The sequence below is a fragment of the Pogoniulus pusillus genome, chromosome Z (genome assembly GCF_015220805.1).
Source record: "Pogoniulus pusillus isolate bPogPus1 chromosome Z, bPogPus1.pri, whole genome shotgun sequence".
NCBI classification, from domain to species: Eukaryota; Metazoa; Chordata; class Aves; order Piciformes; family Lybiidae; genus Pogoniulus; species Pogoniulus pusillus.
In genome coordinates this window covers 83,950,442-83,977,814 of record NC_087309.1, presented here as the reverse complement: position 1 = coordinate 83,977,814, position 27,373 = coordinate 83,950,442, and the positions used below count along the sequence as shown (strand labels likewise).

The following is a 27,373-nucleotide window of genomic DNA, read 5'->3' as shown; positions in this document are numbered from 1 at the left end:
GGTCTGAAAGTGAAAAAGAGAAGTGTTGCATTAGAAGTGGTGCTGAAGTCCTCAGAAGCACGTGCTTTGCTAGAGGGGAAGAGGAGTGTTGGTCCAAGTGTACTGCCCTGGTGGGATAAAGCTTCTGATACAAACTTAATGCATGAAAGCAGCTTTCCCTGTAGGCTGGATTTCTCCAGAAAGATCAATTTGTTGTACAGATTGTTTTATTTCAAAAAAATGAGGCTGGCAAGGGAATAAACGGCTTTCATTTTCTTTTAAAGCAGGAAAATATCCTCCACTTGCCACAACTGTAGATGTGTGCAAGTGTGCATCATCTTGGCCTCTCTGGTTTGGACGCGCCTTAATCCCTCTCCTCCCCCTCCCTCCATTTCTTGCTGCTACTTGACTATATCTGCTGAGCAACAAGAGGAAACAATATGGTTACAATAGAGATTTTAAGTGAAAAATACATGCTGAAATAGTAACTTTCTACTTGGTTTGCTATTTTGAAAGAAATTGTAGGAGTTTAGAGTCTTAAAGAAGAAAACAAAATCATGTATTTTATGGAATGACATTTCCATATAAAGAACAACTGTAAATGTCTTTCTCATAAAATCCTTAATACCAAAAACCTAGTAGCAGTTCCAACTGTGACTTTGTGCATGCTTCACTTCTCCTTTTCTGGGGGGGAGGTCACAGGATGTTAGGGCTTGGAAGGGACCCAAAGAGATCGAGTCCACCCCAGCCACCAGAGCAGGACTGTGTGAGTGTGCGTTAGTTGTGTGGGTTGTGGGTTTAGCCGCCCCCCCCCGCCCCCGTGTTTTGGTTGCTTTTTTTTTTTTTTTTTTTGTAGTCTGAGTTTTAGAGCAAATCTAGTTGTATTCAAATGTTAACACCTGCAGTAATTTTCTTTCTCTTCCTGTGGTTTTATTTGCATTGAGTAGTTAGAGTGGTGTTACCGCACTTCCTGTTTGCAGCCATGTGAACAGTGTGTAAAGGATATAGAAGGTTTGCTCTTGAAAGGAACTTTATAGATGCTTTTTTAAAACACAGCAGTCTGTTCTTAAGCTATATAATTAATAAGTACCTTTATTCTAAGTCTGCAAAACATGAAGCATACTCCTGTTTGGATCAGCTAAGGTAAATGCTCTCAAATGTGGTTCTTTTTTTGCCAGTAAACATGAACAGCTTGGAGGGCAGACTGGTTTCTTTTTTCTCTTCCTCCTTTCCTGCTCTGTTTAATTGCTACAGAAAACGTCATCTGTTTTAATAAGAAAAAACACTGTTAGGGTAAGAGAATGTCCTTCACCTGACCTATCTGTTAATGCAGCTGTTCACTCTTGATGCCTTTGTGGCTGGTATTTCACAATAAGCAGTAGTCTAGGGTTTTGCATTGGATCAGTTTGGAGTAATTTTAATTACCTATTTCTTTTCATTTTAATTTTTTAAGAATGTTGTCGTTTTCTTCATACCACTTAAAATTTCTCTTAGCATCCTTCCTGGATGCTCCCTTCCTGGAAGTGTTCAAGGCCAGGCTGGATGAGGCCTTAAATGACCTATTCTAGTGGGAGGTGTCCCTGCCTGTGGCAGGGGGTTGGAGCTAGATGAGCTTTGATGTCTCTTCCAACCTAAAGAACTCTATGATTCCAACTATTGTTCTAAGCTTTTGCTTTTTTCAGCCTTTGCTATCCCCTTTATGACAGGTCTGCACAGCCAAATACAGCAAGGCTTGTGAATGGTAGTATATTAAAAGCTTGATGCTATGACAAGTCACAGAACTATCTGTAAAGTACTGCATGTGTTTGATATCTCATTAATAGTTTCCTTTGGGGTAGAGCCCAGGCTTTGCAGGAACTCTTTTCTCGCAAGATTGCTGGTGGTCTGATAATGTGTAATTTTCTGTCAGGTAAATGTAGGTTAGTACGGTGCTTGCTTCAGTCTCGGTCTTACCAATAATTTGAAAAAGAAAAGTAGACTTTTCCTATATCAACTTGTTTTTAAGCAACTAGCAGTTAGGGAAGTCCTAGTATGCTGCTGCTTTTGACATCACAGTCCCAATACACCTGTTTTGCTCTCAGTTTAATTGTTTGTTCTTTCCATTTTCCTGATCATTTACATTAAATTGGCTGTAATAAAATATTTTCTGCAGCAGAGCAGGGGTGTACAAAATCCCAATCCTGTAACGAATATAGCTAAACTTTTGCCTTTTAAGACTTGCAGTTACTGTCAGTTTTCTGTAGACGTAAGGAGGAGGCTGCTGGTTTAGTTGGTTTTCTCAATTAAGACAACAAATTGAGGAACTGCTTCATACTGACAGCAAAGCTGTGAAATTAAAGGCCAATGTGACACTATACAGGCTATAGAAGATAAAAGAAATTTTAAGACTGAATATATTATCAGAGACAAATAGTCACGATTTCTAGCTTGGCTTTGTCATTCAGTAGCCTTTGATTTAATGAGTTGAGTTGCAAAGAGGAGTCTTAACTGGAAGGCAGAAGTCGTGCACGCTAAGAGTGGCTGGATGAAGAAAGGTTTCTTCACCTTTTGGTGTTTCGTAACCAGGAAGAGCCTTCCAGGCTCACAGAAGCGTGCACAAGCCCGTCGAGTTTTGTTCCCAGGGATTGAGCTCAGCACAGTGCTGAACGCTGCGGCGAGCTGGAGCCGCATGCCAGCGATCTGCAAACAAATGCGTTAGCTCGGCAGTGTCCCTGCCCTTTCCAAGTACCTCTTCTGTACTCGGATATAATAGCAGGATGGAAGGTAACCATCTATGAAAAGAATTTGGTATGTTAAATGAGGACTTTGCCGCAAAGAGAAGGTGAGGAAGGAATAATGCGTCAGAATTTCAGGAGCTCTAATCGGAGTACTGGGTCATCGCTCAGGTAGAGGAGCCCATTGCTCCTCTGGTATGTTTACAGCTCTGACAGTTGCAATATATTAGACTTAGAAATGCTGTGAATACTTGCTTTCACAGTTCAGTCTCAGCAGCTGGCATTGGGGCAGCATTGCTGTATTTCAGAACAACTTGGAGCCTATCAGAAGTCAAAACCCTACGAGTTTTAAGGAAAAATAAGCTGTACAGTTACTGACCAAAAATTGTCATTTGTTACATGCTTAGCAGATGTTAACCACCTTTTACTTCCATTTATATTCTATATTAAATCAAGCTTAGAAAGATAACTGTGTACCATGCAAATTCGGAGACCACAGAGAAAAGGATTTTATTAAGCTTTGTGGCATTAGTCCAGATCTTGCTGTTTTATCTTGATAGGACTTACAGTAGCAAGAATTGAGAAACTTATGTGAAGCTACATGATTATAGAGTAGAGAACTTCCTTTGAGACTTCTAATTTTTTTTTTTCGTACTTGGATTTCACACTGATATTTCTGATGGGTTTTGCAGCTTCTGGGTACATATATAGGATTTAGATTGTCATCTTTTAGGTAGAAAATAAACCCTTTTAAATAGTGAAAGTATGTAATATTAGCACTGTTCTAAGACTATTTTCAGAAGAATCTGACAAAAAAAAAAAAGTTGTGTAGAAGGATTTACTGGCTTTTTTTTTTTTGTTTTGTAGGCTTTTTGTTTTACCCTTAAGGTGTTGTGTTTAATAAAATTGCATTGCTTTATATGGTGTTTGTGATAGGAAAATCTAGGAAAGCATTTTTAATCCCTTTCTATTCAGAGTTTTAAGTATGTGTGCCTGTGGCATTTCTTGCCTAATTTAAACACTGCCAGCAGCTTTATGAAAACTAGGAGAGACAAGTACTTGAGCTCAACTTTTGCTATTCAGACAGAGATACTGAAGCATGCATTTGTTTCTTGAAAAGCCTCTGAAGAAGTGGGAAAGCTCCCCAGAGTCTTTGGACTTAATATGGGAAACGTGCTACTGTATTCCTGTACGTGTGTACTGTAGCCAGCAGTGCTGGAAAGTACCTGGCTTATAGTGGCTGTGTGATTTAATAACCTGGCACGTTTGCAGTAAACAAGGGACCTCACCGCTTATGCGCTTGACATAGAGACCCTAAGGCAGTAGCTAAGTAGGACTGCTCTACCACAGAATGTGTATGTATGTAGTTTATGTATCCCATGTTGTCTCCAGACCACTTCCCACTGTGAGGAATTGCATACAAATAATTATGCATACTTATGCACACACTTCTATGAATAAAGATGCAGTTGTACTTACATATTAAGGAGTATGCATGTAAAAAACTCCTGAATACTCATCTCACTTTCTCTGCAAAATCGATAGCCACATAAACAACCAAGGGGAAGTCTCACAGGAATTTTTATTGCACTCTTACTGAAAGAAACTGGGTTGGAGATTAACCAATAAACATTATTTTAGCAAAGGAATGGTCGGAATCTAGAGCCTCGTTGTTCCACATGAGGAATTTTAGAGACTTAAGTAAACAGTTTTAAACTCTACAAGTAATCTCCTATGTTGAAGCCAACTGTATATGCAGCAGGAGGGTAGAGGGTGGGAGGAAAATACCTTGAACTGGCAAAGTCCAGTCATTTGTGAATATTTCACATATAGAAATGTTTCTTTAATATTTGGTAAAGCATGTATTTTCTTGACAGCTGTGAGGCAGAGTTGGGGTTAAGTTCTCTTTAAACCTTATGCCATGAATTTTCTTTAGAGAAATGTGAAGTATCAGTAGGCACAATTCCCTAAGAAGTTTAGAGGTATATGGGCAGCTGTAACTTCTTAAAAATTACATTTTTAAGTGGGAAACAGATCAGAGATGTTTGCAAAAAGTTTGAGTATCAGCTCTTGATTTGACTTGATCTGACCAAAGCTAGGTCAGATAGGTAAGCCTCATAGGTATTTCTAGTATATGCTGGGTTTGGTAGCCACTGTAGTTAAAGAAGCATGTGACTTGTTTGCCAGTATGTCTTAAGTCTATAATTCAAGATATTACCAAGAAATCACTGGTGTGGGTGGTTGTCTGGGAGCACAAGATTCTGTATGTTCTTTCTTTTTGATGTGTAATATACTTCTTTTCCAGGTTCACATAACACTAGGGACCAAAGAAGCATGTGTGGCATTTCTGTGGTGTCAGCCTTCTGAAAGAAGATTCTAACTTTTTGCCTTCAACCTGTTTGTCCTGGGACTGACTTGTCTTTGGAGAAGATCTCAACGGAGGAAAAACATTTTTCACATTGGAATCATTATAAGTAAACCTATTTAAAGGACTTGCTACCTGGAGACAGATTTCCTGCTTTTCATCTGCGTTCCCACTTCAGACTGTAAAAAATGAGCGAGTTTTGGTTGTGTTTCAACTGCTGTATTGCGGAACAGCCTCAGCCTGTAAGTATGAATATTGGCACTGCTTTATTTTTTATCATTATCTGCATCATTTGATATGTTTCCTGTGGCTTTTTCAATTAGTGCTGTTCGGCCAAGCTCAGTGAGAATTAAGGAATTATCCTGGCTTAGCAGGGACAAAAAAAAAATTTGTTGTAGACTGTTCTCACACAGATATTTTCCTGTCCTTAAGATCAAATCTATCTAAAGTCTTCGAAAAGAGCTTTGTTTGAATAGAGCAAGAGGTGAAAGGAAGGGAGGGGTGAGGAGGACCTAAACTATCATTTTAAAAGTAGCAATTTCTGAGTGGAGATCTGTGAGCTACTTCTGTGTAGCTTAAGTCCTGCCTTCAGGTATGGTTGGATGACAGTGAAGAAGGTTATTCACTTAAAGTTCACAGTGAAACCCAGCCCTTCTTAATGAAATATTTCAGCTTAAATTGTTGTGATCATTTTTAGATGAAACCTTAGGATAGCTAATGGATGTACTCATACTAGGCATCTAGTTCAAGCTAAATGGGTGTATAGAAAAGACAGACATACTACAAATAAGCGAGAGACCCAATTACTAATACAGCTTATGTTGAAGTTGCAGTAATGGAGAAAATCCCAGAGTGAAGAGAGCAAACTCAGATTCATATGCTCAGATGATAATACTTGGCTTTAGTGAAGCCAAACCATTGGAGAAAAAAATAGAGACAAAAATCTAATATTAGCCTAAATACCAATTCTTGGGTGGCAATGCAAACATTAAAGTCTGACAACTTAACATTTACAACAAACTAATGCACCCTTGCATCACTCTTAAATTAGTTGTAAGATATGGCTCTGAGATGCCAATATAGGAAGCTGCAGTTCTTTCCCATTGCTTTGATACCATACAGTCTTTGAATATGCTAGCTGCATCCATATATATCCAAAGTTTATTTGCCTTTTTGCAACATATATATCAACTGAAAACAGTGTGTAGCTATTAAAAATATTTGAGATAAACATAACAAGCCATTTTCTGTTATAAGAATACCAAGTCTTGGTCACTATAAAATCTTGACTCAAGCTTTAGTGTACTGCTAAGTCATTGACCAAGAAATAGTGTGTGTTAATGCAGCATGTAGTGATCTGTGGGTCATGACTCCTGGAAAGGGTGTAGAATGTGCTTAAAGTGTGGAGAAGAGGTAAAGAACCACTGATTATAAGTTTTTGGTGATCTGCTGATACGCCTTTGCTTAGAAAATTTAAGCTATCCTTAAGTTTAAGATGCAAAGGCGTTGCTGAGCACTGACCTAGTGCCTGAAATTTGCTTTCCAAATATTGTAGGAGCCTTGCTACAAAGTTCATGATGCAATTCAGAAAAATAAGTCCCTGGCCTTCTGTGGAATGCCTGACAATAGGTGTTTAGTTGTTACTCAATTCACTTTGCTCTGTGTTGTACAGGCATTGTTCTGTCATGCTCTGTTGCAGCAAGTGGAGTATTTAGTCAGATGCGTGTACATCTGAGTCAGTACAGGCATGTTTTCTCCCTGCAACATGTAACAGAGGATGTGCTGTCAGTGTAAGCAAACTGGTAAGTCGGACAAGTGGTAAAGAAGCAGCTTTCTCTTTCTGCAGGTGTTGTGTATGTTCAGCAGATGTGCTAAAAAATGCTTTCGTTTTGAGCCTCAAAATACTGGTATGGACTAGCTTGTTGTGTGAGAAGACAGGTTACTTGTCTGTCTCCTACTGTGCAGTGCATTCAATCTGTGAGTTTAGTCCAGTTTCTCAAGAGAAAGGACTCATCTGTCCAGTTTCATCTTTCACGTGTTCTTTCACCTCCTGCATCTCAGTTTCTTTATGGTCTGACAATGTTCTAGTTACAGCTTTCATGTTTAGCCACTGTGTTCAGCAAGCTCCTTCTGTGGAAGGACTTACGTGGTCATGTAGTAACATTAACCAGCCTCTCAGAATAAACACTTTGAAAGCAGGAAGTTAATGAATTTGTCATTTGTTCTGATCAATGCCTTTGTTTTTAATCTTACATTTTCTGTAGCATGACCATCCCTGGGGGTGTTCAAGAAAAGACTGTATGAGACACTTAGTGCCATGGTCTAGTTGACTGGATAGGGCTGGGTGATAGGTTGGACTGGATGATCTTGGAGATCTCTTCCAGCCTGGTTGATTCTATGACTCTTTTCTTATAATCCTTGTCAAGTGCTGATATCAGGGACACATTTAATATCATGGATAGTGACATAAGGCTTGTCACTGGAGGAAAAACAATGGAACTTTTAGTAGCTGTGTTGCTGTGATATTTATAGCTTCCTTTGAGCAAAAGAGTTTTTTGTTTCCTTAAAATCTATGATGCAGGAACTGCCTGTCTCTTCTGGCAAAATTCTAGCATGTTTCATTACAAATCTTCAATGTAGCATCTCTATTGTTTGCAGCTATAATGCACTTAAGTAAAATGTGTGCGTGCAGGGAGTCTTTTCAGTCAGTTTTGCAGAAGACTATATTATGTGGTCTATACTCAAAGGCATTTTCTAGGTTATTGCAAATACTCTCTATGCCTTCTGGACTTGCATACTGTGGTTTTGAACCGTGTCCGTTTAAGACTTGCACACTACTGATGTAATTTCACTGCCCTAGATTCCCTAACAGCCAACATGCCCCAGAGCATAAGACTAACAAACTTGCAGTTATGTTCCCACACCCAAAAAGATTTTATAATTAAAAGCCAGTATTAAATTATAAATGCACCATGTTGATGTAAAATAAAACCTAAATATCTTGGAAAGAAGTGTTCCACTCTCTGTGGTAATGTTACTTTGGTTGCTAAAATACCCCTTAGTGTTTCCATATGGAAGGGGCATGTTTGATTGTGGACCTGTATGTGTCTTTGGAATAGAATGATAAACTGAGTACGTGAAGAAATAGAATTAAATAGTGATACAGTTGAAGGACTTAGGTCTTGCTTCTTAATGGTTTGAGGTCTATAAGTAAGCCAAAGAAACATACAATTCTTGTCTTTCTCTAGCCAGATTTGGATTGAGATTTTACCACAATTAAGACTTCAGACAAGTAGTTGCTTTTATATCTATTTTCATTTTGTCAAGGAGGTGATATTGTGATCTCTTAATAACTATGTTCAGGTTTTTCAGTTGTTCTAAATAGCCACAATTCAGTCTCTTACAATCTGACCCAAAATTCATTATTTTATGAACACTTTCTGTGATTGCACCAGCTTTCTTATACTCCCACAAACATGCTTTGTAGGTTCTGTAAGCTGATCTTTTACTTCCTACTGACAAGTTTTTCTTCCTGTGTTTCTTACATGCTATTGTTCCATCTGTTTCAGTAAACACTGCCAAATCCCCTCTACCAAATGCATTGCTTAGTAACAAATTTAGAGACCCTTTTATCTTGCAGGTTTTCAGAGAACATGTCTGTGGTTTCTTTCTTAGGCTGAGCTTGTCGCCTACACCAGGATGTTATCTTCCCACAGTGTTTTTTAATTCCCCCCCCCCCCCCCCCCCATGTTCTTTCCTTTTTTTAAGTTGCAAAGTTTGTTTTCAATCTGATAAGCCTTTGGTCACAATCTGGTGCACTCCCATCTGGTTTGATCCGCAGTACTCACAGCTCAGTGTAGCGGAGCTCTTCAGTTTCCTTTGACCTTGCATTAAATGTACTGCTCTATTTTGTAAGAAAAAAACTGTATTCCTCTTCTTGCTCAGCTTCCTTCTCTAGTTAATTAGTTTCTGTTTTGTTTCTTGTCTCTTGTTTAGATTATTTGTTTTATATTTTGTCAAAAAGCTGTTACAGTTCTGCTGTAGTTGGCTTAGAAAAGTTTCCTTCATGTTGTCTTTGCTGTATGAAAGAGGATTGACAGGTAAGTGTTTAGAATAGGGAAACCTGTCTTAAAATACTGGCCAAAAAGCCATACACGTATGGCTGCATTTATCAACTGAACTGAATGCTGCAGAAGACGTAAGTGATCTAGACTCTCATCACTTTGAAAATTAACCATTGATGGATATTGTCTTCTCCAGCATTTTTTTCCTAAAGAAGAAATCATAGATAATAACTAAGGATACATGTACTACTGTAGCTCTTAACACAAAGGTAGTGAAGTATTCAATAAGCGTAACAAATGCAGAATAAATCATCCTTGGTAGACATGGGCAGTTGGTGAGGTGGCTGCTACTGAAGAAGTTCCAGGCTGGGCTCTGTATTCTGCAGAGTGGTATTGTGCAAGCACAGCTTCTGGCTTGAGGTGATTAAAACTCAGGCTCTCTTATTATTTAAATTTAGAATCTTTGGAAAAGGTCTCTAAAATCATTGAGTCCAGCCACTGACCTAGCACTGCTACAGTCATTAAACTACATCCAAAGTGACATGTCCATATGTTTCTTGAATACCTATAGGGATGGTGAATCCACCACCTCCCTGGGAAGCCTACTCCAATGCCTGACCACTTTGCATAAAGTATTTTTTCCTAATACCCAATCTAAACCTCCTATGACACAATTTCAGGACATTTCTTCTTCTATCACTAGTTAGAAGAGGCCAACCCTCACCCCACTGCAACCTCCTTTCCAGTAGCTGTAAAGAGCAATGAGATCTGTCATCCTTCCCTTCTCCAGACTTAATCTCAGTTCCCTCAGCTATTTCTTGTAAGACTCGTTCTCTGGACCGTTCACCAGCTTTGTTGCCCTTTTCTGGATGTGCTCTAACAACTTAATGTCCTTCTTGTAGTGAGGGACTTAAAACTGAAAACAGTATTCAAGGTGGAGCCTCACTAGTGCTAAGTCATGATCGCTTCCCTGATCCTGCTGGTCACACTACTCCTGATACAGACCAGAGAGCTGTCAGCCATCTTCACCACCCAAGCACACTGCTGGCTCATGTTCAGCTTGCTGTCAACCAGCACCCCCAGGTCCTTTTCTGCCAAGCAGCATTCCAGATTCTCTGCCCTAAACCTGTAGCGTTGCATGGGGTGGTTGTAACCCAAGTGCAGGGTACAGCACATGGCCGTCTTAAATGTCATACAGCTGACCTCAGCCCACTGAACTAGTCTGTCCAAAGTTTTTTTGCAGAGCCTTCATACCTCTGAGTGAATCAGCACTCCCACACAATTTAATGCCATCTGCAGAGTTACTGAGAGTGCACTCAATGCCCTCATCCAAATCATTGATAAAGATATTAGAGACTTTGTCAATTGTCCTAACTCAGTAAGTGCATGAAAGGCTTGAATGTAAAAGGTGTCACTCTCTAGAGAAGCCTTCAAGTTTCAGAGTTGTCATACTGAGTTACATATTGAACTGCCAGTTCAGATATTTCAAATGTCTTCAGTTTCTTATTCAGTGCTGTTACAGAAGCAGCTTGAGGAAACACCTTACCAAAGAAGGCAGAGCTAAATAAGCAGCAGAATACTTGTCTTTTTTCCCCTTAAGCCTAGTTTGTGACAGAGATACTTCAGATTTTTCTTTTACCTTCCAAGTCTTATGACCTTTATTGTGATCCTCAAGTATTTATTTCCTCTGTAAACATGTTACAGCACTAGTTGGTGGTTTACGTCTGAATATCTGAATGAAAATTAATATTCTCTGAACCTTCCTTTATGGCTGTAAATTTTTAGGAGCTCTTACATAAGTGTATTGATGTTATTTGTTTAATACTAGTTTATGGGATGGAAAATAGTTCTCTATGGGGCTGAAAACAAGAGCTGTGCCAGCTTTCCATTGAAGAGAATGTATCTTGCCATTCTCAACATACTTGAAGGATATAATAAGCTCTTATTATCTAGAAGCTCTTCAGGGCACAGGCTTTCTGATTAGACATGAGAAAGAAGTAGTTTATACTCTTTGATTTGGACACTAGTGTTGGAGCCTTTGAATTGCTTGTCCCTTTTAAATACCTACTTTTTTTTCAGTGGAAAGATAACATCTGCAAGAGCAAAACCCAATATGAGCCACTATCCGAAGAATCTGCCACAAGAAGTAGTTAATAGCTTTGGAGCCACCTGTGGAGACAGTGCTATAGCATGTCTGAAACTAAATCCCATGTAACATCAACATTTTTTTTAATGGACGTTGAGACTGCAAACAATTTTTGGTGTACTTTAATTTTAATGCTGGGCTGTTCAATTATTTTTTCCCTTCATTCTGCTTTTCCTCTTGTAATAGAGGTGATGGACAAGCCTGTAGGTATTTCTACTTGCCAGCAGATAGTGGAAGAGGTAACTTGGACACAAGCTGAAAGATGTGCACTTCCACTGACTCTAAATGAAAGCGTGCTTTATGTTATTGAGCGGAGAAGCCAGTTACTGCACTGAGGCTTAGAAACTGTGACCTTTTTCGATTTTTCTACTTAATATCTAAAACCACTTCTGATCTGCAGTAAATGGTGAGCACAGATAAATGCTCTCACAATTTCTAGCAGTCTCTTATTCTGGCCTCAGACTGATTTAAGAACAAGTTAAAGTCTTGCTTTCACAGAAACCTCCAAGTTATGTGACTAATGAGTTCAGTTTTCTTGCAGCTTACACCTGACTCATTTGAAATTACCATTGCTATCCTGGTTTCACAGCTAGAAGATGTCAGGCAGGTTACTTTGGAAGCTGTATGGTGGCATCAAAGTCTTTGACGTTAAATGAGGAATGAACAGAAAATTAGTATGGACCATATATGTTGCAGGTAGAGAAAAATGGAGGAAAAACAGAAATGAATAGATTTCAGTTGGGGACTATGCCTGAATAGTATAATTTGTATAATTTAAGAGATGATGGCACATCAGGGCTCTCAAAAAGACAGTTGCATAAATTGTAGTTTTTTTCTTTTCTCTCACTGTCTGTATTTGCATAACACTTGCTTTTTGGAGTGTTTTATCAGTTTTATGAACCAGAAATTGATGCTATCAGGAGTTAAATTATCTAAAGAAATCACACTTAGCCATGTTGAACTGAAAACTGAAGTTGTGTGTCAGGGAAGTGTATTATGTGTGAAAGGAAATTACTCTGATTCATTAATTTCCTTTTGATGTAGAGGCCTTCCAATCCAAATCTACTTCAGGTAGGTTTGAGTAAAATTAATAGAGGAAAACATGTTGCTTAACTGTGAAACAAAAATATTACTTTAAATACAGCTTGCTGTACTGCAGGCTCTGTGACAATGATGAAATACTAGATTACTGTTAAAATGGGACAATGAGTCTTGCTAGGCACACACTCCAGAGAAAGCTGCTAGGATATGCAAATGCACGTGTGTGTGTGTGCTCATGTAACACACTGGATTGCTTGTGTTTGTGGTAGCAGCTTGGCACTGCTGAACTTGCAAAGAGGAGAAATGCCAACAGAAGAACAGGCGTGCTGATGAACAGAATAGCAAAAAGAGCCTACCAGTCCTTTTATTCTCTTTGGGAAAATATCAAATGCATGTTTTCTTTCTTTTTGTTTAACATCAGAATTAAGCTTTGAAAATAAATTTGCAGTGCAAAGGAAGATTTGAGATGGGGAAAAAAGGTAACTTCAGTGTGTATACTTAAGAGAATAAAGTAGACTTTTATGTGAGAGAAAAGAACTGGGGCCACATAACTACTATTTTTAAACCTGTGAAAGACTTCTAAGTCACTTATGCTATATGCATGTTATCTTTTTTTCTGTAAGCTAGTTACAGAGACAGTGCAAATCTTTAAAATGCTGCCACCAGTGTTAAACTGACACTAGTAAACACGAGGAAGAAAACAGGATTAAAGTGAAAAGTGAAAGCAGTCTGGCTTAAACTGAGTGCTGGAAGAGCAGAAATAATGTAATCAAGGTTTCTTTGTATGGTCATATCACTAAATAATTAAGTGCCATTCTTTTATGGGACTTGTGTTAAGTATACTGATTTTTTTTTTTAAGGCAAAAATGTATTCCAACTAGATTTTAAAACAGATGATGTTCCTTGTGTATTAATGTTTTAGACTTAGCTACTTTATTGATGTTCACTGTAAACAGCTTTTCCTTATCTAAAAATGTTACAGGGGTTTTTGAAGTGTGTGTTACTTGTGTGAAATAACTGCTTTATAACATCTGCAGTGATGTTTTACAAATGTGAGGGCATCTTACCTTACTATCTTCAAAGGATGTCAATCATCTTGTGTACTACTAGTGGTGTACTTCATGTCACCAAAATTATATTCTTCAATGTCTCTTTCTCTTGTTCAGTCCCTGAAGTTTACACCAGTTAAATGCTAGTTTCTGTTCAATGAGTGGGAAAAAAGCTTACATCAGTCTGACCTATTCCTGCTTTATAAAATAGAAAAAGTGATCAGACACTTGCAGTACCTTAAATGGCATAAGTTGTAATTTAGTGCTCCAGAATTAACTTGCATTATTACTCAGTGAAAAGAAAAACTGATTCAAAGTATGAGAGGATTTTATTTGGTTTTTTATGTCCTTTGTAATTTTTTTTATCCAAAAGGATAGTGTAAAAAAATTCCCTTTAAAGCACATCTCTGAAATACATCTCTAAAACCTATTTTTACTCTATAGTTGTTTGTTGTTCAAAAAAACTTACACCAGGTGATTACTCTTACAAGGAAACACTTCTGAGAATAAGTAAAAGTTCCAGTTCAACAAATTGCCAGGGCTATGTTCTCTGGGTTCAGAGAATCAAGACAAATCTTTTTCCCACACTGGTACAGTCGTCAATTTTCTGCAAAGTAATCCCTTTGCTTCAGCTCACTGGAATTTAGTAAATAATTTGGTCATGCCCAAGAAGGAATAGAATTCAACTTAGGCTTTTTGCAATGTTGGCTCTGCAGGCATTGCAAGAGTAAATATCACTGACAATTTTTTTATGACCAAACATAGCAGACATTTAGGATTGCAATATGTAAGACAAAAATTGATGCAGGGTGCACTAAATGCTATGGTTCGTGCTGTAGTTAATTTCCAAATAGCCATATCTACGTTTTAGATTGTGCTTTATATTTTAGTTGTTCTGCTTGGTTTAGTTTCTTAAACAAAAATTAACTAACTATACAGTCTCACAACACAGAAGGGCAGTCTGAAAATGAAGGATGGAAAGGTTTGGCCTTCTCAGATTTTTGACTTGGTGATCCCAAGGAGAGGATGTTGAGTGTCTTGATAATTAATGCATCTTTCTATTTGTGACTTTTTTTAGCTTTGCAGCTGTAAAACAGCACCACTTCATGATGTTCTTGGTAGAGAAATTTATGTTTGTCCTTGAGTTCTAAAGAAGATTAGATTAATAAGAAAGTGTCAATACACTGAAAGCACAAATACATTTAATGATGGTAAAAATTAACACTTTAAAGCTTAAGACATTACGTTTAAAGTAGTTTACAATGGTGACAGAACTAGTGCCACTTCTGGAGCTGTAATGGTTGTATAAAAGCAGCTGAAGCTTAAAGTATGCATTGGGTTTTGGGAGGACAACATTTTTAAGCTTTTGAGGAACTATAGCAGCATTTCAGGAGGGACTTTAATATAGCTGCTATGATGGTGTAGGACAGAGAAGGGTGAGGGAATAACCGGATGTTTAAGGTGGCAGGATTTCTTATACCACCCTGTTGTCTTCTAGAATGCAGCCTTTGTCATCCTTTATCATGGTAACTTGTACATCAGTTGTTCTTCCCAGCAAGTAAAAGTCCTGCCTGGATAACTGCTAAGTAATGATGTTAACCAATAGATTTAGGGAACCAGTTACTGTGATAGCAGGGGCAGCTGCTGAGAAGTGCCTGTGCAGTGGATTGTAAGTACTAGTCACCTGAAGGTATGGAATTTCTCTGAAAGTCCATGCCTGAGCATGTGTTCAGTCCAGCAGATGGTGAAGAAGGGGCATGTGGAGCAAACACTAGAAGCACAAACAGGACTGCCACACCTTTCTGATTTCTAATGCATGATTTCTAGACATCTGAATTGAAAGGTTAATAAAGAGGCCTAGAGAAATTCTGTAGGGGAGGACAATAGGTGTTTTACCAGTTCCATGATAGAGAACTGAGATTCTGCCAATTTAAAAAGAGACCTTTCCTGATGATGCATTTCAAGAATTTTTGGGCCTCAGATGGAGACAGGTCCAGAGGAGAGACAGAAAAATGATGAGAGCCTGAGAGACTTGGGGATATTCAGCCTAGAGAACAGAAGGCGCTGGGGAGATCTTATGGTGGTCTTCCAGTACCTCAAGGAGGGGCTACAGGAAAGTTGGGGAGGCATTGTTTGTAAGGATGTGTATGCTAAGGTAAGTGAGTAATGGTTTTAAACTAGAAAAGGGTAGATTACATGTAGGTTGGACATTAGGAGGAAGTTCTTTTGAGAGTGGTGGAGCACTGGAAGAGGTTGCCGAGGAAGGTGGCAGAGGCCCCATCCCTGACAATATTCAAGTTCAGGCTTGATAAGGCTCTGAGCAACCTGGTCTAATTGGGGATGCCCCTGCTTACTGGAGAGGGGCTGGACTAGATGAACTTTTAAAGTCTCTTCTAACCCGGTGTTTTCTGTGCTGCCTCTTGTCCTAAATTGTTTTGATGTAGCATGCAGCTCTCCTTAGTGTCAAACTTGGCACCTATTGAGAAGCACATTAGTGGTTATGTCTGTAGGCCACTACTCTAATGGCTATGCCCGTGTATCTTCACAGACATTCAGGGAAATGTGGTGAAATGATGAAGCAAGGCATAGAAAACATGCAGGAAATCTGGGAAGAAAACACCTTGCAAATTTCTAAGCAGTGACCATGAAAGGATGTTTTTTTAGTGGTGTGTCTTCATGACACTGTGGCATAGGAAGCTCTTTAAATAGTAGTTGTTATGCTAGTGAGGCAGCTGTTAGGAAACAACTTTTATTAACATAGCTGCCAGAGTCTACTGAAAAGGTGTTTTGGTAAAGGATACCTGACACTTGGATATGAAACAGGCTGCTGCTGATGGTTTTAACTTAGTTGGTGGGGTGTTTTTCTTTAATTTACAAACAATAGCTATTTTTCTACCAACAATTACAATTCAACTCTGTGTTCATAGCTCTAGATATTGGGAAGGTAGAGTTGTGCACCTGTTTTTTTGGGTGTAATTCCATTTGCTGAAGGAAAAATACTTACTGTAAATAGTCTACACTTAACTGTCACGTACCTAGTTTAGAAATTGCCGTACTGCAGCTCTTCAGAAAACCTGCTTTTGTCCTGTATGGTTACTGCATTTTCTTCTTTTCTTTCTGGTTTTTTTTTTTTTTTTTTTTTTTTTTTTTTTTTTCTGTTTTAGTTTTATTTTGGTGCTTTGTCTGCTTATGTTTGCTTGTTTATTTTGGTATTTTTGGTTGGTTTTTTTTGTTTTGTTTTTAAACTCACAATAATGGCAGATGTATAACCAGTAGGTGATTTTGGCTGTATCTTGTTTTCAATAGAGGCTGACTATGCTTGGGGAACTGGGAAGCAGTTACAGTGAAGTTGTCAATAATGCAGAAACCTGAAGGAGCCTGAGAAATCTCCACAGTGCTGTGTTGTAATACCAATGGAAAGAGACCTCCAAAATCATCCACTCTAAACCTATCACCCAGCCCTCTCCAACCACCTAGACCATGGCACTAAATGCCTCATCTAGTCTTTTTTGAATAACTTCAGGGATGGTGACTCCACCATTCCAATGTCAAATCACTCTCTCTGTGAAGAGCTTCCTCCTACCATCCAGCCTATACCTCCCCTGGCACAACTTGAGACTGTGTCCCTGTCTATTGCTCGTTGCCTGGGAGAAGAAACCAACCCCCACCTGGTTACAACCTGCCTTTAGGTAGTTGTAGTCAGCAATGAGTTCACCCCTGAGCCTCCTCTTCTCCAGGCTAAACAGGCCCAGCTCCCTCAGCCTCACCTCGTAGGGTTTGTGTTCCAGGCCCCTCACCAGCTTTGTCACTCTTTTCTGGACACGTTCCAGCACCTCAACATCTCTCTTGAATTGAGGGACCCAGAACTGGAGACAGTACTCAAGGTGTGGCCTGACCAGTGCTGAGTACAGGGGAAGAATAACCTCCCTTGTCCTGCTAGCCACACTGTTCCTGATGCAGGCCAGGATGCCACTGACTCTCTTGGCCACCTGGGCACACTGTTGGCTCACGTTCAGCCTACTATACACCAGGACCCCCCAGATCCCTTTCCTCCTGGCTGCTTTCCAGCCACTCTGTCCCCAGCCTGTTGTGCTGCTTGGGGTTGTTGTGGCCAAAGTGTAGAATCCCTGCACTTGGTCTTGTTAAATCTCATCCTGTTGGCCTCTGCCCACCCATCCAGCCTGTCCAGATCCCTCTGCAGGGCTCTCCTACCTTCCAGCAGATCAACACCTGCTCCTAGCTTGGCGTCATCTGCAAACTTAACTGATGCTGGACTCAATCCCCTCGTCCAGATCATCAGTAAAGATATTGAGCAGGACTGGTCCCAGCACTGATCCTTGGGGAACACCACTAGTGACTGGCTGCCAACTGGATGTGGCACCATTCACCACCACTCTCTGGGCCCAGCCCTCCAGCCAGTTCTTGATCCAGCACAGAGTGAATCTGTCCAAGCCATGAGCTGCCAGCTTGGCCAGGAGCCTGTTGTGGCAGGCTGTGTCAAAGCTTTGCTGAAGTCCAGGTAGACTACATCCACAGCCTGCCCCACATTCACCAGGCGGTTAACCTGATCATAAAAGGAGATCAGGTTGGTCAGGCAGGACCTGCCCTTCCTAAACCCATTCTGACTGGGCCTGATCCCTTGGCCATCCTGTAGGTGCTTTGTGACTGCACTCAGGATGACCTGTTCCATCACCTTGCCTGGCACTAGGTCAGCCTGACAGCGCTGTAATTTCCCTGTTCCTTCCTCTAGCCCTTCTTGTGGATGGACATCACACTGTCTGGCTTCCAGTCTTTGGGATCTTTCCAGTGAGCCAAGACTGATGATAAATGATGTAGGGTGGCTTGGCCAGCTCATCTGCCAGGTCTCTCAGCACCCTAGGATGGGTCTCATCGTGTCCCTTGGACTTGTGGGGATCCAGGTGACTTAGCAGGTCCCTTACTGCTTCCTCCTGGATTACAGGAGGAACTGTTAGACTGTTAAAGAACTGTTTTCCTATTTTCCTGAGTATGGACTTACTCTGGCAGGACCAGCAGACCTGACACACTAAAAAAACCTCTATGTTTTTTGGGTTTCTGCAATGGAAGCAGAATTGCCAGCATTAAACTGTCAAAAAATGTCCAAGTAAGGCACAATAGTACAATCACAAATTCTGCTCTTGCAGTGATTAATTTATTGATAACTTAATGGTCATAGGATGTTAGGGGTTGGAAGGAACCCAAGGAGATCAAGTTCAGCCCCCCTGGCACAGCAGGGCCACACAATCTAGCACAGATTAGAGGAATGCATACAGACAGGCCTTGAAAGTCTCCAGAGAAGGAGACTCCACAACCTCTCGGGGGGGGCCTATTCCAGTGCTCTGTAACCCTTACAGTAAAGAAGTTCCCCTTTGGGTTGACATGGAACCTCTTGTGCTGCAAATTACACCCATTGCTCCTTGTCTTCCTAGTGCAAAAGATCTGCAAGACAAGGAGGGATAGGCTGGCCCCAGAAACAGTTCAGCAAGTAGAAAGGTGTGGGTGGTGCTTTTTTTGTGACCATTATGAGCAGACAGCACTGCTTCTGGAATGATTGTGGGGTATGTTTTTGATCCTACTTGTGAGTCTGTTAGTAAATTCTGAATAATGAATGTACTGGAGACTCCACCATTAACAAAAGTTCTGCATCACGTTAACACAGCTAGTAGAAGAGAAAAAAGCTATTGCTATTGCCTCAGCATATTTCTTTATAGGAAAGTTCTACTTACAGGAGTGAAATTTGACAACTAAATTAGAAATATGGGCACTTTCTGACTTGATGAAATTTAAGTAGTTACTGCTTGTTTGTACTTGACCTGTGAAATTGTGACATGCCTCAGTTAGAAAGACTATATAAGTATGCCTGTACATGCTTGGAACTGGTGTTTTCATTTTGATAGAAGGCTGGACAAGGCAGCAAGGGTTACTTTTTCTTGCCAGGGAAAGCACAACACTAATTTAAAGGGCTTCCTTTTTTATATTCCTTCCTGGGCTGAATAGGTACAAATATAGTGCTTGACTAGAAACTCACTCACAACAGCCTTTTTTTCTTCATTGTCTGTGTTTCAAGCCTACAAATTTGCACTGCACACCATGTTGTTCTTTGCCCACTATGTTCCTGTTGGGACTTGTTAATTATCTCCTGAACAATTTATATTCTTACACCTTCAGTATCTTGGGAGTATTTGCTGCACTTTGGGCACAGGCTGTGTTGCTGCCCTGTGTGAGATATTCTTCTAAGTATGTCAAAAGCTGAGTAGAAAACTGTTTTTTAAGACAGAGTGCAACTGTTGATTTGACATTTCTTTCTTAAGAATAGTCTTCCAGAAACGTTTCTAGCCATGCTATGTGTGGGCTTGGCATCTGAGCATTCCTAAAATAACTACCTGGGCATCTTTTGCTGAATTGCCTTGGATGCTTGTTGCATTGTCTCTTTTTTTGTTTGTTTTCTGTATAATAGACATCATTTCCACGTCCACCAGTGGGGCCACGTTTCAAATGTGTGTCTATTGTTTATAATATGGGAGGCAGCTCCTGCTTCTCTTGCATTGGTTGTAGTTTTGTTTTGATGTTTCAAGTCAAATTACCCCACAATACAGTTTAGGATGCATTTATTCCAGTGAGTTAATTAAAATGAACTGGATGAACAAATTTCCAATGCTGGCAAACAGGTCTGGGGCCTTTGCAGAAGTTTTAACAGGAGGGAGAAGTGGGATGGTAACTGAAGGGAATCCATTATTACATGTTCATCAGTGCATCTCCCACTGCAAAATGGACTGTTTGAGGCCATGTGACAGTGAGCCAGCCACAAAAAATGATTAAGAAAGTAGAACATCTTCCTTATGAGGAGAGACTGAGGGAGCTGGGGCTTTTTTTAGCTTGGAGAGGAGACAACTAAGGGGTGACTACATTAATGTTTATAAATAGGCAAGGGGTGAGTGCCAGGAGGACAGAGCCAGCCTCTTCTTGGTAATGCGCAATGATAGGGCAAGAGGCAATGGGTAGAAGCTGAGGCATAGGAGGTTCTATGTAAACCTGAGGAAGATTTTCTTCACTGTAAGGATGACAGAGCACTGGAACCAGCTGCTCAGGGAGGTTGTGGAGTCTCCATCTCTGGAGATACTCACATCTGCATGTGTTCCCTTAAAAAGAGATTTGTACAAAACCAAGACAGGTCTTCATTCAGAGCAAGTTTGTTTTGATAGAACTTCACTGAGTAACACTATAGCACACCCCTAGAAAACCAGTAAATACTTAAGTATTTCACTGTGTATGTACATAAACAAAAAAAGTTGCTGCTGTTTGGACAAGCTGATGTCAGACTTCTAAGTCAGTGATCACAAAGGCATTTAGAAGCTGATGAAGGCACTCTTTGCTGACTATTGAGGATATTATTATTAAATACTACAGCTTTGTTTTCACATGCAATTCAAGCACTAGAGCTTCTAGCTGTGAAACCTACTGCCAAAAAAAAAACCAATGTCAAGACTCCTGAAGATCCATCCTCTCCCAATAAAGGAACTGCTATGAGCTGCATGCACAGGTTTTCTCAAAATACCATTTGTGTTCTGTGATTGTCCTTTGTAGTTGAAGGTGAAACCTGATGTGCGGCACCAGAGTACTGCTTGTGAGCACAGATGATCATGCATCTACAGTTATTACTTTATCGTTCTTCTTCTCTTTATAAGCAGCTTTTGTTTTAATTGTCCTAAACATTTTTTTGTCATAAACACTCTTTGTTTCTTCTGCAAGGTTTTGATGAGCAGGTTAGGTACCTGTAAGTTCCTATAGGTGAAACCTAAACATTGACAATTCCTGGGCAGGTCAGTCCCACATCTAACCTGTTAGAATACAAGGGTAGTTTTCCTTTTTGCTCCAAGAAGATCAGTTTTTAAAGTAATATTTCCTGTCTCTTCCAACCTGGTTGAATCTATTCTATTCTGGAAGTGAAAATATGCTCTTCCTTTGCAACTCGTTCTTACATGTTTCAGAGAGCTCTCTAAAGCATTAGAGGCATTCTCTAGCTCTGCTATTTGCTGCAGTGTGTAACAGCTTGCCCTCCAGACAAGTCAGATTTAGTGAGATGTAATGCTTGAAATCCCTTCTTGATGTAATTTTAAAAAACTGATGCACTAAACTGTGGTGCCAAAAACCTGTATCACAGACTTGTCCCTTTCATCATCCCCTGCTGTCCTAATCATTGATGAGTCACCTCTTACTCTGCAGTCGCACTGCATAGCCTGTCTAGAGACACCAAAGAAGTACTGCTTCTATAGTAGAAGCCCAGTATTATTCTTCAGTTATTTTTTTAAAAAGTAAACCAACAAAAAGAAGCATTACTCACCAAAAGTAATGAAAATAAACTTACTGGAAAGAAGGGTTGGTTTGTGGTATGGTGTGACAGCCAAGTTACTAGTTGTAAATAGCAAAAACTGCTGCAATGTGTATTTTGAAAAGGACAGTACTTACTAGCTATACCAAGAAATGGATTCTGATTTACTCTATGGCTTAAAGTTGGGTTAAGCATCTGGAATAGAGCAAGTTCCCTTTAAATTGTGTCCTCAGACACACTTCTTAAAAGAGCTTTTGTCTTTCAGTCATTTGACCTCATCTGGCAAATTTTCCTGTTTATTTAGAAAACATAGGCTACAATTGCTGGTTTCATCATGTGATGAGTGACACCATAACAGAATAGAATATTGTGTAAACAATACACTTCAAAAGATTCAAGAAGGTGCTGAATTTGCTAAAAGCAAAGGAACTGTTTGAGATAATACACTATACAATTAAAAATAGATTGATTTGATGTGACGTTGTACTTAAAATCAATCTGACTTGAGGAAGTCAGCTTTTTTACCTTTGTAGAATCTTTTACCCTTTTGTCTTTTTCTGTGTGTGAATGGAACTGATAGCTTCTTTGCTTGGGAAGTCAGAAAGCAATCAGGTTTGCGTATTCTTTTTTTGCCACTTTTCAGTTAGTAAACACCAAGTGGTTTTGCCTGAAGGCTAAAACCAATTGTAAGTTAGTTTTACAATAAACTTAAGTCTTTCCAAGCCTTCATCTCTATTCTGTAACTCCTGTAGCTAGAGAAGTCAGGTAGCATCCTGTATGTTTGGAAACCTTAATGAAAGCTGAGTATGATAGAGGCCTGCTGCTTAGCTATGTTGCTTAGGAGCTGAGACAAAGTCTTGTGCTGCTTTCCTCTTGCTTCTTCTGTGATTGTTTGTAAAATCCTTAAGCAATCAAGATATTTCAAGCAGTCTCCTAGAAACTGTCCACTGTGTAAGTGACTTGGAGTAATGCCTTAGGAGTGGTAGCAGCTTTGGTGTTCCAACAGGTGAAAAAAGATAGCAGTGCCTGTCAGAACATCATTACATTGGGCTCAGATGTTTGTTCTTCAGAATATAGCTGCCACTGAAATATGCTGGTTTCTAGGGAGTTGATAGCATTTTCATTTTTCTTGTATTTTACCTTAGTTGTGCATCTCTGTGTATCTTCTCTATGGTGGAGCTCTTGACATAAAGCATTTGAAACCTAAAGTTCTAGTTCTTCATTCTTGCTTCTTCAGAGTATGTGGTCTGCAGTTCAGTGTGATCAGTGTTACAAAAATTAAATGTTAAAACTTTAAACATTTGTTAGTGAAAAGATGGTGTTTCTTTAATATCATCAACTTTCATGTAGTACTTACAGGTTTTGTAAGTGCTGCAGTTGGCAGTGTAAGCTCATCAGTTTTAAGTGCTGGGGAAATCCAGCATGTACCACAATATTCAAGGGAATATTCATGAGCTGTGCAGCCTTTTCTTCCTCCAGAATAACGTACTGGCTCTATGGTGATCCTATACATCCACCTATTGCTTTCACAGTAGCAGGAGCGGGGAGCATATGAGCCTTCTAGCTTTATACATGTACCTGCTTTTTGTTGTTTTGGGGAGGTTTCAGCATGAATCTCTATGTTCCAAATTAGGGAATAAAGAGGAAGAAGAAGAAATGTGTCTTAACCATGGAATGTACAAAAACAAATGAGGGACACACTTGCCTCTGCAGCCCCTCTATGTAGGAGGTGATGAAAGACATTTTAAAGATCATTTTAGGTAATGATAGTGAGCCAGTACTGGAAAAATAGTCATGTTGCTCAGGCTACAGCCTGTCTTAGGAGACAGCCGTCCTGTGCACATCAGACCATTTTAGGAGCAGAACAGCATGTATGTGGGAGGACAGAAAGCTCCTCCATAGAGCGAGCTGATACTTCCTCTTCTGAACAAATGTCTGGCTCTTCCGGTGTGATAGCCTGTGGGGGATCAACTGGGTCACACAACATTGGGACTTCTGCTGCTGGGGCTCTTTTTGGAGCAGATGCAAAAAGCAGGAGAGATCAAAGAAGAAAAGTGGAATGATGCTTTTCTGTCTGTCGTTTTCTACTCTAACCATCCAAATCCCCATTTTGAAATGGCCAGAGACTGTCTTGTATATGATTACACCCTTTCCTTAGATTTCTATCTCAGTTTTATCGTTAGCCTGTACTGCTTTTGGAGTTCCTGATGAGTTCTTGAATACAAAGCTAGTAAACAGTTCTGGTTCAACAATGTGCTGCATCATTGAAAAGTGTAGCAGATTACTTTGTTCTCAGTGAAAAGTTATGAAAGACCTATCTTGATTGGTGGCAAAGAGCACAGGGAGAAAGATTGAAAGAGCTTGCTTTTTACATTGGGTTAGCCCTGAGTTAGCAGTAGAATGGTTATAGAGAGGAGTTCTCCAAAAGAAAGGGGTTGCTGCTTGAGGATTACTTGCAAAACAAGTTCTCTGAGACTCCATATAAACTTCTTTTTTTGTTTAAAAAAAGGCAGATTGTGTACATAGCTGTCATTTCTTTTTGATAATGCATCCATACAGTGTTCAGTATATGAGCCAGGCCAGCTCTGCATCATGAGTACTAAATGCACTAGATGGGTACAGAGGAGAGTCAAGAATGTATCTGGTGTTTGCAGTTGTCCTATCTACCATAAAAACAGCAACTGTGGTGGCTCTTCTGAGACTAATTTTTTTGGGGGCGAGATTATGGATTTGTGGTGGTGTCTTGTGGAAAGATGTATTAACTCTAAATCTCTTGGTGTGGTTAAAAGTTGTTATACTTTTCTGTTCAGAATACCCTGCTGTTTTTTAAAATTCAACCTTCTAAGGAGCTGTTGCAGAGAGCAGATTGCATTTTGCTGCATTTGATGCCATTTTACTGACTTGAGACAGCAGTGACTGAGCAGTCTGAAAAACTGATCCTCACACTGTGGGGACAAGTTTAAAATACATGTGACTTCCTAGTGATCTTTCTGCTTTGAAAAGAGCAAATTTTTTTTTTAGGTAATAAATGCAGTTTTCTGGCCACAGAAACTCATTCTGCAGTGGCTGTTTATAGAGTACAGATGGATTGTTCACTTTCGTCACCAGGGAGAGTTCCGCAGTAGGGAGTCAGTAAGTAAATTTATTAAGTCTTGAACCAGGCTTCAGAGAAGAATTAAATGTTCTCTACTTATCTTCTTGCCAAGACAGATAAGCCTGTTTTATGACAGCAATCATTTAAGAAAAGGAGAAAAACCACATTTTGTCTTGGCTAGACTGCTGAGCCTGTAAACCAGCAGTAAGCACTGCTGACAATTAAGGCAAACCTGGCTGATAAATGGGACCCACTGAAGCCCCAAATGCTGCTGCCCACTGTAATGTGAATTATGAATACTTTGATTTCCACAATCTGCACTCCCTTTAAAGAAATAAGGAGATTTAAAAATAGTTTTAAATTGAAGAGACTGATAGTAGAAAATGAATCTTGGGAGTCTGTTACTTTGGAGCCTCAGTCAACGCAGGGCAGAAGTGGTGTGTTTGCTGATAATGTATCAGTGCTGTTTTGAAATTGGAATACAAAAGATTATCTGTCTCAAATTCTGTAAAGACTGTGACACAGTTTGCCACAAACTCCTTTTCTGTAAGCTGGAAAGATACAGATATGATGGCTGGATTGCCCAGCGCATGAGAAATTGGTTTGATGATAGCATCCAACTGGTAGTTGTCAACAGATCGATGTCTAGATGGAGACTGGTGACAATTGGTGTCCTTTAGGAGTCTGTACTGAGATCAGTGCTGTGCAATATCTTCATCAATTGTTTCAATAGTGAGACTGGGTGGACCTTCAGATAAATCTTTAGATGCTGAGTGCTGTGGTGAAAGTCTGGAGGACAGGATGCCATCCACAGACACCTGCATAGGCTGGAAAGGTGGGCTAAGGCATGCAGGCTCAATAAGGCAAAGTGTAAGGTCCTGCACCTAGGCCAGAGCAGTCCTCTCTGCAGGCTGCAGGATGATGAAATTTAGAGCAGCCCTACAGAAAAAGATTTTGTGGTCCGCATGGATGAGAAGCTGGATGTGAGGCAACACTGTGCTTGAATCTCAGAAGGTCAAACGCAGCTTAGGGTTCATCAAAAGAAAGGTGCATCTGCTGGTGGCCAGCAGGTGAAGAGAGGTGATTCTCTTACTTTGCTCTGGTAAGACCTCACCTGGGGTACTGGGTCCAGTTTTGGAGCCCTTAGCATAGGAAGGACGTGGACTTGATGCATCAGGTCCAGAGGAGGGCCGCAAAAATGATAAGGATACTGGAACACCTCTGCTATGAGGACAGGCTGAGGGAGCTGAGTTTAAGCCTGGAAAAGAGAAAACTCTGGGGAGATTCAGTAGCAGCATTCCAGTACCTGAAGGGGCCCTATAAGAAGGCTGGAGAAAGGATTGATTGCAAAGGCTTAGAGCAATAGAACACGGGACAATTGTTTTAAATTAGAGAAGAGTAGATTTGGATTGGACATTAGGAATAAATTCTTTACCACTGAGGGTGGTGGAACACTGAAACAAGTTACCCTGGGAAGTAGTTGAGGATGCATTTGTGGAAATCATAGAATCGACCAGGTTGGAAGAGACCTCCAAGATCATCCAGTCCAACCTAGCACCCAGCCCTGTCCAATCAACCAGACCATGGTACTAAGTGCCTCATCCAGTCTTTTATTGAACACCTCCAGGGACAGTGACTCCACCTCCTCCCTGGGCAGCCCATTCCAATGCAAATCATTCTCTCTGAAAAACTTCATCCTAACATCCAGCCTATACTTCCCCCAGCACAACTTGAGACTGTGTCCCCTTGTTCTGTTCCTGTTGCCTGGGAGAAGAGACCAATTCCCACCTGGCTACAACCTCCCTTCAGGTAGATACTCAAAATCAGGCTTCTCAGGGCTCAGAGCAACCTGATCTAGTGTAGGAAGTCCTTGTTTACCACAGAGGGGTTGAACTGGATGAGCTTTGGAGACCCTTTCCAACCCATTTTATGATTCTTAGAATTTTATTCTGAAAGGGAGACTATAAAGCATTAGAATTATGCCCTAATAAATGTCACTTTTTAGATCTTCAGCATGCGAGTCTTTGTGGTAAGCTTATAAATGGTATTTTGGTACCTTACTGATTTCAATACAAAGTGTGATGGAAGAATAATCAAGAGAGTCTTCCAGAATAAGGAGAAATTGTGGCAAATTTGCACAGAAATAGCTCTTCTACAGGTAGTTACAGTGGAAGGTGAGGAGCTATGCCAAAAAAGAAGGTCCCTCACTTGCCATTTTAGATAGGGATCACTTCATATTGATTTGGGTCTGTTTAGAAGCATTTTTCACAACATTAAACTAACAGATCAGATAAGTACGCTCTTTCCTTTCTACTACAGTTTGCCATGCCCTAAGTTGCTTGGAACATAGATAAACATGAAGGAAGAAAATAATGCCTTGAAATAGTGTTTGATATTGTTATGTAATGCACAAATATGTGCAATATGCTTTTACTGCGAATAAGACAAAACTGTATTTGTGGAAGTACAACGGGTGCTTCCCATACTACCCATGATGGGTAACTACACTTGTAAAATTTTGGTAAATGCTGCAAAGTTGTTAGTAGGAAGGCATTATCCTTGCCTAGGATAATG

General features: G+C 40.1%; 1 protein-coding gene across 3 annotated transcripts in view; it reads left to right on the top strand.

The window, feature by feature from the left end:
• CDC42SE2 (CDC42 small effector 2) overlaps window positions 1–27,373 on the top strand; it is an 83,101-nt gene that overhangs the window by 39,669 nt on the left and 16,059 nt on the right. For all 3 annotated transcript variants that reach the window (XM_064176844.1, XM_064176846.1, XM_064176845.1), the window contains exon 2: window positions 4,999–5,300. In XM_064176844.1, the coding sequence (XP_064032914.1) occupies window positions 5,247–5,300 (54 nt within the window). In that variant the 5' untranslated portion in view covers window positions 4,999–5,246. The remainder of the gene's footprint in view (window positions 1–4,998; window positions 5,301–27,373) is intronic.